We start from the raw sequence: 14,439 nt of genomic DNA on the forward strand, positions 1-14,439 counted from the left end.
ATCATAATCTATCAAAAGATATCTAAAACCTTATTTTGTGCTCATCAAAATAAAAAACTCAGAGGTTTAGAACAACATGAGAATGAGGAAATAACAGAATTTTCATTTTTGAGTGAACTATTTAAATAGTACATAAACTGACAAACAGAAAAACTAGAAAATGTATACATGTTCCAACTGAAGCATTCTGTGTTGCAACTTCCTTTTACGACATTTGGTTTGCGCAAATTATGCATAACCCTTACAGCCATAGCTCCTGGTTGTACTTTTTATATTTAGGAAGTACCACGCAACCTATGCTCGACCCAGAGTGAGGGAGACCGCTAAGACGACTAGCAGCCGCTGACAGCAGAGTCTCAGGAGGCTTGCAGCTTGTACCAACTGCTAAAGGGGAAATAAAGGAATTATAAACATGGCTGTCCACTCTTCACACACAGCGTGACTGGATTTAAGCCATGACCCAAACATTTCATGCATTCCCATCTGCACTTCTATTTTAGTTATCAAAGACAAGTGTGATGCTGTGAACACTTGTGCTTGGTACCAGTCTGACTACATTGGATGGAGCCACAATGAAGCGTCTGTTCCCTCAGATGAAGCACTGCTCTACTTAAAGGTCACACTCTCATTTAGTCTGCATCAAACCTCTCAATATTGCACAAGTGACACATCTATGTCATTTAATAGTTGGCAAAACACATGAGATGAGTGCAGTACATTCAACCCTTCCTCTGAAGAGTGCAGAGTAGGCCCTTAGCGCATGGCACACTATACTTAATCTCTTGGCAACATGAGAAAATGAATGTTGAATTTAATTTATTTCATGATAACTTGAACCAAGTCAAGCCTGTTATCAAGCTCTTGTTGTATGCAGAAAACAGAATACTTTGCCTATTGGTTATAAATGCCTAAATGTCTAAATACTGTATTAACAATGAGATAAGCTAATATCAATAATTAAATGCCTATGTTGGTCTGAACGTAAAATGCATGTGAATAAAAATATCAACATCAACTGTCTTTGAGCGAATAAATAATTGTGTCTTTGTCTGGATCATGGGTTGCCTTAAGTGACAAGATAGAGATGCAGTGAACACAGGCACACAGCACTTAAGTGCATGCATTTCATCTAGGTCACAACTGAGGTGGACAAATTAATGCTGACATCCTAAATGTCAACCTCAAAACTTCTATCAGGACACAATCAAAGAGATGCCGTCACAGACACGAGACACAGATTGTGGTATGAGAGGGAGAGAGAAAGAAACACAAACCACCAAAAAATGCCATGTGCTGGATATGCATGTTAAAATAACAGTAGCCATTGTGTGTGAAAGGGTCACCAGAGAAAGAGGCTTTCAGAGCAAAACAAGCTAATGGCATCAGAAGCACGTGACATTTACAGCTATTGAGAGCTGCTAACCTCCCATCCCCACTGGCTCTCTCTCCTCCACCCTCCCAACAGGGCACGCATCCTGCTGTACACCATTAACTCACGCATGAGTCCTCCGAGACAGGCAAAGCAAACAGATAGGGTGGAGAGAGACAGACAGACAGACATGGTGCAGAGAGAAAAAGAGAGAGAGGGAGCGAGCGGAAGAAGTGCAGACGGGGGAGGAGAGTGATGCTTACTGCGAGCAGGAAGGGAGCATTTCCCCTTCAGAGTGGGAAGGGGGGAGGGGTGGGGTTAGGAGATTAGCACTGTGGCGCCTGTGTCTTGGGGAGGGCCGGGATATGCAGTGAGGAGGAAACAAACAGCTGTAAAAATCCATTTCCCACACACACTTGTTCACCCACAGGGGCAAAGGCAACTTTGTAGTCTGCCAAAAACACCCACAAGTACGTCTTTGCCACCCACAAAGCTAACTTTCCAAAGGTAAGGTTAACACACTGCATTGATAATATAAGGTATACTAAACTGTTGTGCACTGCAAGTCACTTTGGATAAAAACATATGCCAAACACGTAAATGTACGTCTACACTACACTCACCTGCATGTGAGGCACTTTCTGCATGGATGAAGGTGACTGGTGAGTAGGTGCCCATGCCTGCTGAGATGGAGGAGAGCTCTGGTGGTGTGCAGTCAGGTGTGTCTGTGAGGGGGGAATTGCAGGAGGGGTGTGCACCTGCTGCAGCTGTTGGAAAGGCAATGGGGGTGTCTGCAGCTGCTGTCGTTGTGCATGTTGGGAGAGCAGTCTCTGGTCCTGTGGGCCTGGCGGCTCTGTGTGGTTTGTGCCCGGTCCTGGTGAAGGTCTTACTTGAGCGCCAGTGGCCCTGTGATTGGGTGACAAAGCAGCATACATCTGGGTGGGTGGAGGATGTGGATGTTGCTGTGGATGTGATGGCAGCTGTTGGTGGGGATGCTGCTGTGCTGCATTCATTGGGCCAGCTCCTCTCTGGGTATGTGCCATTGGACCTTGAGATTGGTGTGGCACACCAGGGTAACCACCCACATCAGTTACCAAACCGGCACTGGGTGGGCGGCCCTGCTGGGGTGGAGGAGTACCAGCAGGTGTCGCCAGGCTCCTCATTGGTGACATGGAAGGTGGGGAAACATACGATCCCTGAGATGGAGGTGGTAGATGCTGTTGCTGCAGCTTCTGCTGAGCTGTTGTCTGGTTCTGAGCTGAATGCATAGGCTGGGCATTGATTTGGTTCACATGAATGGGCTGCTGGTGAATTGGTCCCTGTTGTGTCCCAGGTGTTGGATAGCGCTGGGGCCCTGTTGAGGCAGGGTAACGCTGCACTTGGGATACGGGCGCATTAGGGTTACTGTTGTTGCTGGTGGTAAGGCTCAAGTTGGGACTCATCCCTGAAGTGTTGGCTAATCCCTGATTAAGGTTGCCGTATGGAGGATAGGGAGGGTACTGCCCTGAGCTGTTTACAGTGTTGGAAGAGACTGGCTGGTTGTGCATATTAAATGCCATATTTTGGTGGGGTCTTCCGCCCATTACTTGTTGCTGCTGCTGTTGCCGTGAAGGGCTTTGTGGGAATTGGGAATTGTGGTTGGCCACAGACTCTGGGTGAACCGGGCCCTGGCCAGGCCTGTGAAGAAACTGCTGATTGGACTGCTGATGCTGCTGAGAAGGCTGTGCTGGGTGGCGCATGGGAGGTCCTGACATGCTGGGATTTTGCGCCATCCCCACATGACCCATAAAATGATTTGCATCCTGAGAGATGCCTTGTGGAAAGTGGTTCATTCTTGGAGGTGTTTGCGTCTGGTTGTGCCCTTGCATGGCAAAATCACCACGGCCGATAAAAGAGCCTATTTGGTGAGCATGTCCCTGTGCTCCAGCAGGGCCATGCTGATGAGAAGAAGGCTGTGGAGGTTGCTGCTGAAAAGGTGGTCGAGCCTGTTCAGGGACCTGTATCGTTTGAGGGCCCCAAGCATTTCCAGCATCTGGGAATGACTGGCTCCGTCCGTCTCCTTGTGCACCTGGGTAGACATGATGAGCTCCAGCCCCTCCTGCACTCGCTGGAGCACCATGGTAGTGGGAGTGAGGTGAGGACATGCCATTTACTGGTCCATTTCCCATCATCCGGCCTCCCTGCTGGTCTATTGGATGCATCTTGGGCTGTTCATACTGATTGAAGTGGTCAAAATGGTGGCCAAGCTTGGCCTGTCCAGGGACAGCAGGTGAGGAGAGGTGAAGAGAAGAGGAGAGCTGCCCATAACCTTGGTGCTCATGGGGCATCTGTTGACTCATTGGATTTGCCTGACCTTGGGGGTAGCCACATTCTCCCAAGCTCTCCAGCTCATCAGAGAACAGATTCCCATCATCCCCAAAAAGGCTCATCATGCCTGGGTCAGCCATGGCTGCAGTGCTCCTGCTGTGCAGCCAAGCTTCAGAAGCAGGACAGGGAATGTGTGCTCACACAGAGGTGGATGTCCTCAAAGCCGCTAAGCTGCTAACTAATCTGCAGCATGTCACTCCATATTTCCTTAATTCTCTCAGAGAACGCAGTGTCAGGCAAAGTCAGGTTACAGGACCTGCAGAGGAAGGGAGAGAGAGAGGAAGCATTAACACAAATAGCTCTAGGTGAGAGCAAACCACTTCTATTATGTTCACTTTAACCATGATTTATTAAATTTTCAGCCAGTGAGTCGCAGCTGTTAAGATATTCAAGAGCAGTTGAGGGGTGGTGAGACTAAGGATTTTTTCTTCAGTTAAATCAGTTGTAACTGACTCTTTGCCAACCTTTGATCCCAGCCCCCACCCTCGGCTCCTTCTGCTTCCAAACAAAAGGGCCAACATACACAGGCACCAAGCCTAAATTCATTCATTCTTTACAATTCGTTGATGGTGGAGAAAGAACAAAGGATTTTAGAGTGAGGCAGCAGCAAAAGCAGTGGTAGTTAAACAACAGCAGCTGCCAGACCAGGCAGGCAGATGCAAGAACACAATCAGGCAGCCCACCTGCTAAGGCTAAGTCTTAAAACTAACCCTGCTGTTGCCTATGTGCAACTTTCTGTATTTGTGAGTGTGTCAGAGCTGTTGAAGTATTTTGAAGGAGTGGAAGTAAAGGTGTATGTATTATTGGGAATATTGTGAGCTTAACCTGCTTGTCCCCTTGTGCAGGGTAATCAGATGAGCAAAGAGGAATTAGACGTGAAAAAACCCAGGCAGGGGAGGGGGGAAAGAGAGCCTGCTAAGGGACTGGATGTCCTAGTCAACCACAACTATCTCTGTGTGCATGCGTGCGTAAGTGAATGTGTGGGGCGACTCCACTGCTTGAAAAAAGGGGTGGGCGAGGAATGCATCGCCTCAACTTCAACTACCCCACTATAAAATGTTCCCTTTCCACCCTAGGCTCCTCATTTTCTGTTGCTCATTCAGTCTTTCCACCCAACCCCCAATTTTCCTTTTTCTTTAGGTCTCTCCACGTGGCTGTTTAAACTATCCCAGTGAAAATCTACATTGACCAGCCTAATCTTAGGATCAAAGACCCACACTGAAAGACAAGCTTCAGCATGCTGTGTTATGACCATTAAAAAAATACTGTTCCACAAACATTCTTCTGGATACAGAATGCATGAAATTTGGTACTACGGAAAAAAAAGACAAAAAACAAACAAACAACACTTTCCAGCCATAACACAGGGAGACAAAAGAACAACTACAATGTTAGACTTATAATAAGTGGTTGCATAGCTTGGCAATAGGTGTCAAGACTTCCTGTAAGGCAATATCACAGTATACAGTCACCAAGCTACAAACCACACACAGAAAATAAACATTTCACACTTACACAACTTCACCAAAACCAACAGGCCTTCTTTCCACTCATTACCCTATCACTCAATACGAAACATCTCAGCTAAGAAAGCACAATAACACTTTAGTGGTCGACTTAAATCTTCCTTAACTTTTTAACATCCTGAAGGTGACACAAGGTGGTCATTACAACCACAGTTAACCTCAATGGAAGCAGTGATCGGAGGAAGGAGAGATGTCTGCCTGTGGGTGACAGGACCACAACTTTAATCTCCTCACAGCTTTAGTTAAGAGCAGGAAGAAGAGTCTCAACACCACAGCTATAAATCAGTCCCTATCCACCCAAAGCGGCACTTGTACTAACGATGCTCTTGCTGCACCAACCACAACGACGGACGGGGGAGGGAGATCCTACACAGCCATGCCAAAAGCCGCAAATTTGAATCCCTATGATCAGATTTGGTGTGTAAGCCGACAGACTGACCGTTCACCCAGTTCTCTTTGGAGTGTGACGGATGTGGCGGCATGCCAGAGTGGCTCCTTCTGGAGGGCCACACCCCTAAGGAGGAGTACAAACCCACAAGTCAGAGCAAGAGCAACCGTGACGTACGCACTTACAAGGCAACCACAGTGAGTGGGTGGCCAGGCTTGCCCCTATCTGGAGGGCAGAACAAACGGTAGCAGCCAATACAACTAGGGACATACGCAACGTCACTAAAAAGGCTAATTATCTTGACACACCAAAACAAACATATACAAGTTGTCTTTAATATTTTAACCCAATGGGCACAGTTTTTAATGTGGCCTAACAAAGCTGACATTATAAATAATTACAAAATAATTTCCATTTCTGCCAAATAAACATAAGAGGTCAAACAGACTTCTCTGTTAGACAAAGGAGTTACTGAAAGAGTGACTAAAACAATGTCTCCAAACAAATCTAGTAGTGTGCAGACTCAGCATGATCATCTATCCACAAGACATAACCACCATAAGACTATGGCACAATCATTATCAGTTTTAAAACTGCATATTATATCTTAAACATACTTTGGCTAGATCACAACATCCAGCTCTAACATTACCATTGATTCATAGCAAAAAAGTATGGTTCACCGTCCGACCACGATGTTGTAAAATAAATCTGTATAAAAGGCACACTCAGGGTAAGTTTTCAGCACAAATCCCAGTCCCTCACTGAAAATAATTCATGCTGACAAAGCAAAACTGCAGTATTCTCAGGAGCCACCAAACAGATCATGTTAACTGTTGGTCAGTTTTGACTTCTGTGGTCTTACCAGTGTCAGAAATGGACAGAGTTGTCCACATGTATCAAAGCGTGACCATAATGCAACCAGAAGTATCTCACTGTGGAATAAAGCCTCTGTGAGACATTAAACAGATAAACATGCACCGATATGATTTGTTGGGGCTGATACGGATTTAAACCGACAACTATTGGCTGATACAGATATTAGGGGTGGCACGGTTCATGAAAAAAATCCGAACCGTTCGGTTCGCTTGTCTCGGTTCGGAGCGCGTGTGCGTCGCACGGTTCATGGCATGCACAATGTAGCCTCATGCCCTGTATGTGACCTCAGATAGCGTGTCTCCCTTTCGCGCAAAAGAAGAGGTGACCGGTTTGCAGTGTAAGTACTGTAGGTTATGTTACGTGTAGAAATGGCAAGTGGGAGAGAAAAGGAAGTCTGCCCGGAGTTGGAGGATGCGCCAGCGTTGTATAATGGTGTGTGGAAACATTTTTTATTTCATGTTACCTATGATGACAGCGAAAATAAAATAGATGGGTGATTCTCACGAAACCATTGAAACACCACGGCAATAATGATTTTAGCTTTAAAATGTGTAATATAGTAACATTAAAAAGCATCAGAATTAACACAATACTGTGTTCTGCCTTTTTGAGAACAGTTTAAGCACACATACAGAATTTTAATAAAGTTTGATTTTGATTGACCAAGCACATGGACCAGTTACTTCAAGATGGCTACCAGGTAAGATCATTTTTTTACAGTTAATTTGAAATATTGTCTTGTCAGAATGCTTACACGACATTTTGATTATCATTACCACAACAGATACTTATTAAATGTTAATTTAATTAATAGAAGCATAATACTTTGATTTTAAATGCATGTGCAGAATCTCCAAATTATGTTCTTTCAGGTTTGTCACGTCATTTTGAAAATATGTCAGTGTTGATGTTTTCTGATTGTTGCGGTAATGAGATTTTTTAGGACCAATTTTTAAAATTATGTTACAAAAAGAGTTAAATGATAAAAGTTTTTAAATTAATGTTCCCATTTACTCCAGACTTTGTTTTTCAATGTCTGGTGGGAAAAAAATTAATTTAAGCAATTTTTACATTTTCATGCTTGACATTTTTAAAACCAAGTTTTCGTGAGAATCACCCAGATAGAACTGCAGTCTATGGGTTGAATGTGTTCGAACAGCCACAGGAGACCGCCTTCTCTCCGACCATTTATCTAATCTGAGGTATTGAACACAATGTTTTACGGTTTTTCGTATTCAGCGCTATTTTTAGCCTTTTATTGATAAAACGAAACCGGCTGATTTCGGCATAGTTTCATTTTGCTACCGTGTGAAAGTTGCGCGATCTTATTTCATAAATTGCCCCTCAAAGTAATCAGGGCAGAAGTGGACAAAAGAGACGGATTTAAATATTACGGGTGTTAAAGTTATGTTTCTCTCTCGTCCACATATACTCTCTGCAGTATTTAAGCAGCATCTCTGTGATAAATCTTAGAGCTACACTGAAGTTGGCAGTTTGATAAATGCAAGTTATCTTTGCGTGCTCAAAAGGCACATAAGTTCATGTAGATGGCAATACACATTCTCTTTTATGACAAATAAATGAAAAGCATGTTGAAATCATCAATGTCTTCCCTCTTGCTGTATCAAAATCTCACCTGGTTTTCCTCAGGGATGGTCCCAATAATGTGCTTAAATTAAAGTCAAATTCAGTTTGTGCCTGATTACATGAAGTAACTTTTTTAATACTGTATCCTAAATTACGGATAATTAATACATTAATAAGATAATACATTTCTAGAGTGTTAAAAATGAAAAAACAACAACAAGAACCGCACTGAACCGAGAACCGTGACCATAAAACCGTGATACGAACCGAACCGAGGGTTTTGTGAACCGTGCCACCCCTAACAGATATAATACACTTGTATACACTACTATACAGTTGGCATATAAGCTAGTTTATTTCTGCATCAAATTATTTTTACTAATCATGGATTGGATCTATTTAACATTCAAATGACCAACACAATAAGAGACGCACAAAGTAAGATAAAATTTTGACGATTTTTGTTCCTTTTCCGAGATTTTGAAAAAAGCCCAGACTGCAGACATTTTCATGAAAGACTCTGACCGCATGGCTCAAATTAATGAGTTATCTCTCACGTGATTGACTACGTGATTTACGATTTCCCCCATCGCATGCCTGGCAAACTATAATTTGTACAGATTTTATTTTGGGAAGTATTATTTTGAAAAAAAAAAATGTAAATGCTGGATTATGCAACAAACATGCAACTTATTGCCCTGACGCGGTTAATTAACAAACAATCCGTATTAGCCTCTCTCTCGTGCTATTGGCAGCAGGCGATACATCAATGCATCAATAAATATACTTTTAATCTCATGAACTCATGATTTATACATGGTCCTCTGTGGTCTGGAGGTGTGAATAAAAAGAATTCTTGCAACAGTCCCAACAACTCAGTATCTTTCTAAAAATCAGTTTCATAACTTAAGTTACACAACACATGAGAGAGCCAATCGGTCACAATGCTGAATAATTACCTGCTGTCACACAGACACTTTAAAACTGACAGATTACTGCTAATCCCAACACAGAGTGCATACGCGTGTTATTTATGAGTTGCCCAAAACCATAATTTTTGTTTAACATAATCTTATACAGAGAATACATCAAGCAAGAACTTCATACTAAAGGTCAGTTAACTTAAAAATAGTATAGTTGGTTTCAATCAACCAGATCTCTCAATTAAAGGCATCACAAAACGTCTGAAGTTCAGCTATTTGAGCTCTGTTTATATAGGTGTACAAGACGTTATCCTTCATTAAAAAAAGCATTCCTTTGACAAAACAAGCAATAAACATTAAAGCAGTTTGAGCCGGTTTTTAGCCATCTGTGTCAGAGCACCAACCCGCATTATTTCTCCTGAAACCAAACCAAACCGGCTTTGCCAAAAGAGCAATGCGCAGAGTAGAAAAAGGAAAAAAGACTAGAGAAATAAGAAAAAGAGGGGGAGGAAAGGCCCACCAAGTGTGTGTGATTGCAGTCATTAACACCGACAGTCTCTTTAATGCACTCTGCAAGAAAGTCACTGATTAACCAATCCTACCTCCCCAATTTTCCCATTTCACAGTGCGCTTTAAAACCCTGTTAAGAGAGGGCAGGTCTATGACCACCTGTGGTTTGTCTCTTGGGATGAACTTTAACACGCACAACGTATGCAGCGTGGCAAAAAAGAGGAGGAGTCACACTCAAAACAACAACTTACACAAATGCTCACAAGCAGCATTCCTTTAATTTTATTTCCCTTTTCAACAACCCCCACTAGAAGCTTACTGCAGCTGGGCATAATTTATATCTGTGCTATTCTGTGAGTGAGCACACATATGCATAGGCGGGGGTTTGGAGGGGGGTGTATCTGTGGCAAGTAACCGAGCACAAAGGCAGCGTGAGGGTGACAGGATGTGAGGAGTGGGTAGTCGGAGGGAGCGGGGGTTAGGGCCGTAGAGCTGTTCTATTTGCGCAAACTGGTTCTTTTTACACAATTGAATGGATGACTTCCCCCCATATTTGGTAGTGTGAGCTGTCCTATGCTAGGTGGAAAACCGCTGCTAATGAAGAATTATAATCTATATCTATTGCCCCAAGCTATTTAGCAGATTTCACTCCAAATATCAAGTAATATCCTACTAAACATTTCTATAATGCTTATATGGGAGCATTTCTGTCAAACGGAAAAAAAGTGCTTGCGTGCATTACAGAACACTGACAGCCAGATATGGAAAAAGAGGAAGGGAGAACTTTGACCTTCACTTCCAGACCTGCTGTCACCAAGTCTGCCTCCAGCACTTGTCTGCTTACCGGCTGAGGACCTGCAGAAGGGTCAGACAGGCCTAGAACCCATGATGCCCCCTCATGAAATATTTAACTGTATGCTACACAATCCCAAAGCCACGAAAATGACATACTACAGAGGTGTATTTATCAGATGCACTTCCTGTTTGCAAGGGTAGCATAGGGAAAATTAAGAGACATTAGAAGAGTCAACTATTGTAATGCTGTGAAGATTGAAGACAATATATCCTGTAAATGAACTTTAAAAGCATTTAAACAGATTTATGAAACATGCACGTGGAACACAGTGCATTTTCTCATAACAAAGCACCACCAAAGCAGTCAAAATAAGCTCATCTACAAAATTTATGTCAGATGATGCTTCTGTATAAAAACAGAAAAGGTCTCGATCACATTAATTTGAAAGACTTCAGGCACAATGTCACCGATCAGGATAACCAATGATTGTGACATTCCCTTAGGGCTGATGAATTTAAGGTAGTATAACCCCGAGGCTATAATAACTGCTTGTAGCCAAACAGGGGACACAAATGTGCTGCAGGGAATTACTATTAGATCCTTCACCGAACAGCATGAGAGTTTATAAGAATTCAGAGCATGTGTAGCTTTTTTAAGAATTTATGACAGAAATATATGCCATGTTCCTGTATATTTGGTAAAAGTCTCTGTTTGACAAAAATGGGGAAATGGGACAAACACAAAACCATGTGCATGGTGTTAACAACAAATGTGATTATGAAAGTTAAACTTTGATTTAATAGAGACTACATGTGTTGAGCAACAACAAGCAAAGAAGTGGAATCGTTGGGATAGAAACAAAATAGATTTGGCTGTTGGTAGAAGCTCAGGTTGGCTATATTGCATATCTCTGTTAAAAGAAAGTGATAAAGACTTATAAAGTGATATAGGAATGTATGCAAACTTTACAAAAAGCAAAGTCCTAGAGCAGTTAGAGGACATTAAGCTGTCACACCTCAACTATAAAAACAAATCTCAAAACTGACTGAGGGACAGCTTCGACCATTACAGGCCAGCGGTTCCCATTTGAATATTTAATTCATTCATTCCAAGCTATTCATCTAAAGCAGTTCCTCCATCTTCTATGTGGCAGGAGAGAGGGGGATGGTCAGCAAGAAGGGAAAAAAGCCTGCTTGTTTTGCAGCACAACAGGCCACTGCAGCCCTCCTGCTAACCCATGGCTGGAGAGGAGGGGCTGGAGGGAAAGGGCCTGTACACAGAAGTGCTGTTCCTGGCGTAGATTGAAAGCATGTTGTCAGATAACTAAAATACCAGCTTTGAAAGCACCGTCCGATGATTGGGGGGGGGGGACTGACCCACATCCAACGCAGTTCTTTGGATTAGTTTGTCGGTTTCTGGCTAATTAAAAATAATACAGCATTCATGCTATATGGTGATCTACAGGGGATGCACAAATCATAAAAAAACAAAACTCATTTTGAGCCTTTTTTGTTTCAAAAATATTGATCTGTAAGTATATCAGTCACGACCTTGTGTGATTCAACAAAAAGATTTAATCTACAATCAAAAGTGTAAATAGAAATTGATGGGACAGTCAACATCTTTTGTCATGTTTAAGTTTGCTTGATGCAAGCCAAAATGGCTGACAAACAAACTGATCTGACCATCTAAAACCCTATCCTTGAAATTATTTGCGTACATAATTATTTTGATAAATGAAGCATGCAATAATAAATTATTTATGTATTACAGTATAATCTGAACGATTCAAGTATTAGAAAAATCCACTTGATGATTGTTTAAAGTGTCAATATTCTTAAAAAAATACTTTGGGTGACTATCGAAAATAAAGAATCTGCCAAATATTTTTAAACTTGAATTTTATGAATTATCGTCTGCTAAATCCCTAAATGTAAATGCAACTCAAACAAATGTAACTCACACGTTTAAAGAGTATTTTCATAAAGGTAAAGTTATTTTCAATATCGACAAATATATTTGGACTTGATACTAACGTGGTAAAACAACAAGTTGTAATCAAACTTCTCAAAAGAGGAACCGGCACTTTACTCCGATTTGATGCAACTAGTGAACAAGCCTCGGCAACCACAAGAAAAGGCACGCGAGATGAAAAGCTTAAAGCGGCTACAAAGCAGACTCTCATCTGCTCCGCCATACCGGCTTCATATCTCCTCACTGAGTGGACGGACACACATTAAAAGCTGCCATCTTAGGTTAAAGACTTGTGAGGCAATGAGTGGAAGAGACAACGACATTTCTTTGTTAAACTAAGTTCAAAGAAGTCTTTTTAAACAACTTCTGTATATATGACCTTAAAATGACACATTTAACGACAAAATGAATGATATATGCAAATAAAGTGTAAAAAAATAATCTTGGACCTGTTATAAATGGTAGCTTTTTCTTCTTCGCCGTTCAAACGATGTAGATGAAGCAGGTGCTTATCATTTAGTTATCAAGTTCTATATTTGTCTTAAATATAGAACTTGAAGTAGAAAACACCTCTTACTTCGCAAGTAACGCGACATAAAATCTATAACTTTTTGAAAAGTCATTCCATAATAACAATTGGTCCAGTTTTTCGGTTTATCCGAGTGTCGAACGACCCCCCCTCCCTTTTTTTTAAACTCTGTCTACCTGTTGAGAAGTAAAGGGAACAAAAGAAATGTGAGATGAGTTGTGTCCAGCTAGCTAGTTAGCTTGTTGTGAGACAATGAAGTCGACGCTGTCTGTCTCTTTCAGCAGATCGGCCACTTCCAACAAGCTAATTACCTCGGCGCACGCCTGCCTCTCCAACGCACTTTTCAGTGTCGACCAAACGATTAAAAATAACATTTTCCCAGATCGGAGAAACACAAGACACGTCTACAAATTGTTTTAAATAAAACAAGTTAAAGTTTTAAATAAATATAAAGGCCAACATGGGACTGCCACTATGCCCTCAAGCAACCTTCCCTGGTAATATATTGTCCTTCGGACGAGAACACTTTCCGATTAGTTTTACTAATACCGCGTAATATTTCGATCACCCCTGAACATTCTAAGCGAAACGTGATGATAAAACAACCTCACCATAATTTCATCATGCAGCGTGGGGTGCGTAAAAACTATTTTAAGTGTAATTGTTGATACTAGGGGTCGGGGATCTCCCTCATTCGGCTCGGCCAATGACTCACCTCTATGTTCAAACCACCTCGTGTCTCAACACACAATTAGCTTGCTAACGAATGTTACTTTATAGGATTTGGATTAAATTAATTTTACTTGTCTGTGAAAAATGTAAAACACAGAGGTTATGCGTGTTGTGTTTAGTGCCTTAAATAAAATAAATGGCGCTCGTGTAATTTAACTAACATATTTCTCGCTCCCACTCCTATGGGTACCGTGCGGCTCTATACAATACAGAGAACGTGAGCTAAATAAGCTAATGTTAGCATGTGCGCGAGCTAGTTTGAGAATCTTTGAAGAGTTAAAATGTAAAGAAACGACAAACAAACAAGCGACTCTTGTATTCCATATGAAACCTTGTTTAAAGATAACTTTCTGTGCTATTAAAACACGGTTTAACGCAACGGATCCCACCATGGTGGAAAACAAAGTTAAATGTAAACTTAAAACAGTTTTCTTACAATGAAAGTGTGGTTATGATAACGTAACATTGTTTAGAAAACACGTGGAACCGAAAAATAAGTTGGGTGCCACTGATAAAGTTGGTGAATTCACATTGTATTATCAGAAAGAACGGCAATTTCTTACCCTTCTCAACGCGGGTCAGTTTAGGGTTTTCACCAATTAACTCCTGTTCGTATATCCAGAAAATCCTTTAAAATGAGCGAAAAACTGTCGAAATATAAATTGTATCTGTAAAGTCGGCGTCTTCGTGTCCCGTCCTCGCCGACTCTGCCTCTCTCCTTTGTGTTAATTTCACTCAATTCGAGTTTAATCCGATCGATCCAGGCAGTCGCGTTCTCGCGTCCTCTCCTCTAGACACTCGCGCTCACCTTCCACAGGCAGGGGGCGCGTGCATGAGTTACTGGATAAACAGGCGTGCG

General features: G+C 41.9%; 1 protein-coding gene across 1 annotated transcript in view; it reads right to left on the reverse strand.

Annotated features, from left to right (window-relative positions):
- chd7 (chromodomain helicase DNA binding protein 7) overlaps positions 1 to 14,437 on the reverse strand; it is a 45,227-nt gene extending 30,790 nt beyond the window's left edge. Inside the window, exons 1-2 of the mRNA XM_055202312.2 lie at positions 14,144 to 14,437; positions 1,993 to 3,992 (exon numbers count right to left, since the gene is read on the reverse strand). Coding sequence (XP_055058287.2) covers positions 1,993 to 3,816 — 1,824 coding nt within the window. The 5' untranslated portion in view covers positions 3,817 to 3,992; positions 14,144 to 14,437. The remainder of the gene's footprint in view (positions 1 to 1,992; positions 3,993 to 14,143) is intronic.
- Positions 14,438 to 14,439: the final 2 nt, after the last annotated feature.

This window comes from Misgurnus anguillicaudatus, chromosome 2 (genome assembly GCF_027580225.2).
Source record: "Misgurnus anguillicaudatus chromosome 2, ASM2758022v2, whole genome shotgun sequence".
Lineage (NCBI taxonomy): Eukaryota > Metazoa > Chordata > Actinopteri > Cypriniformes > Cobitidae > Misgurnus > Misgurnus anguillicaudatus.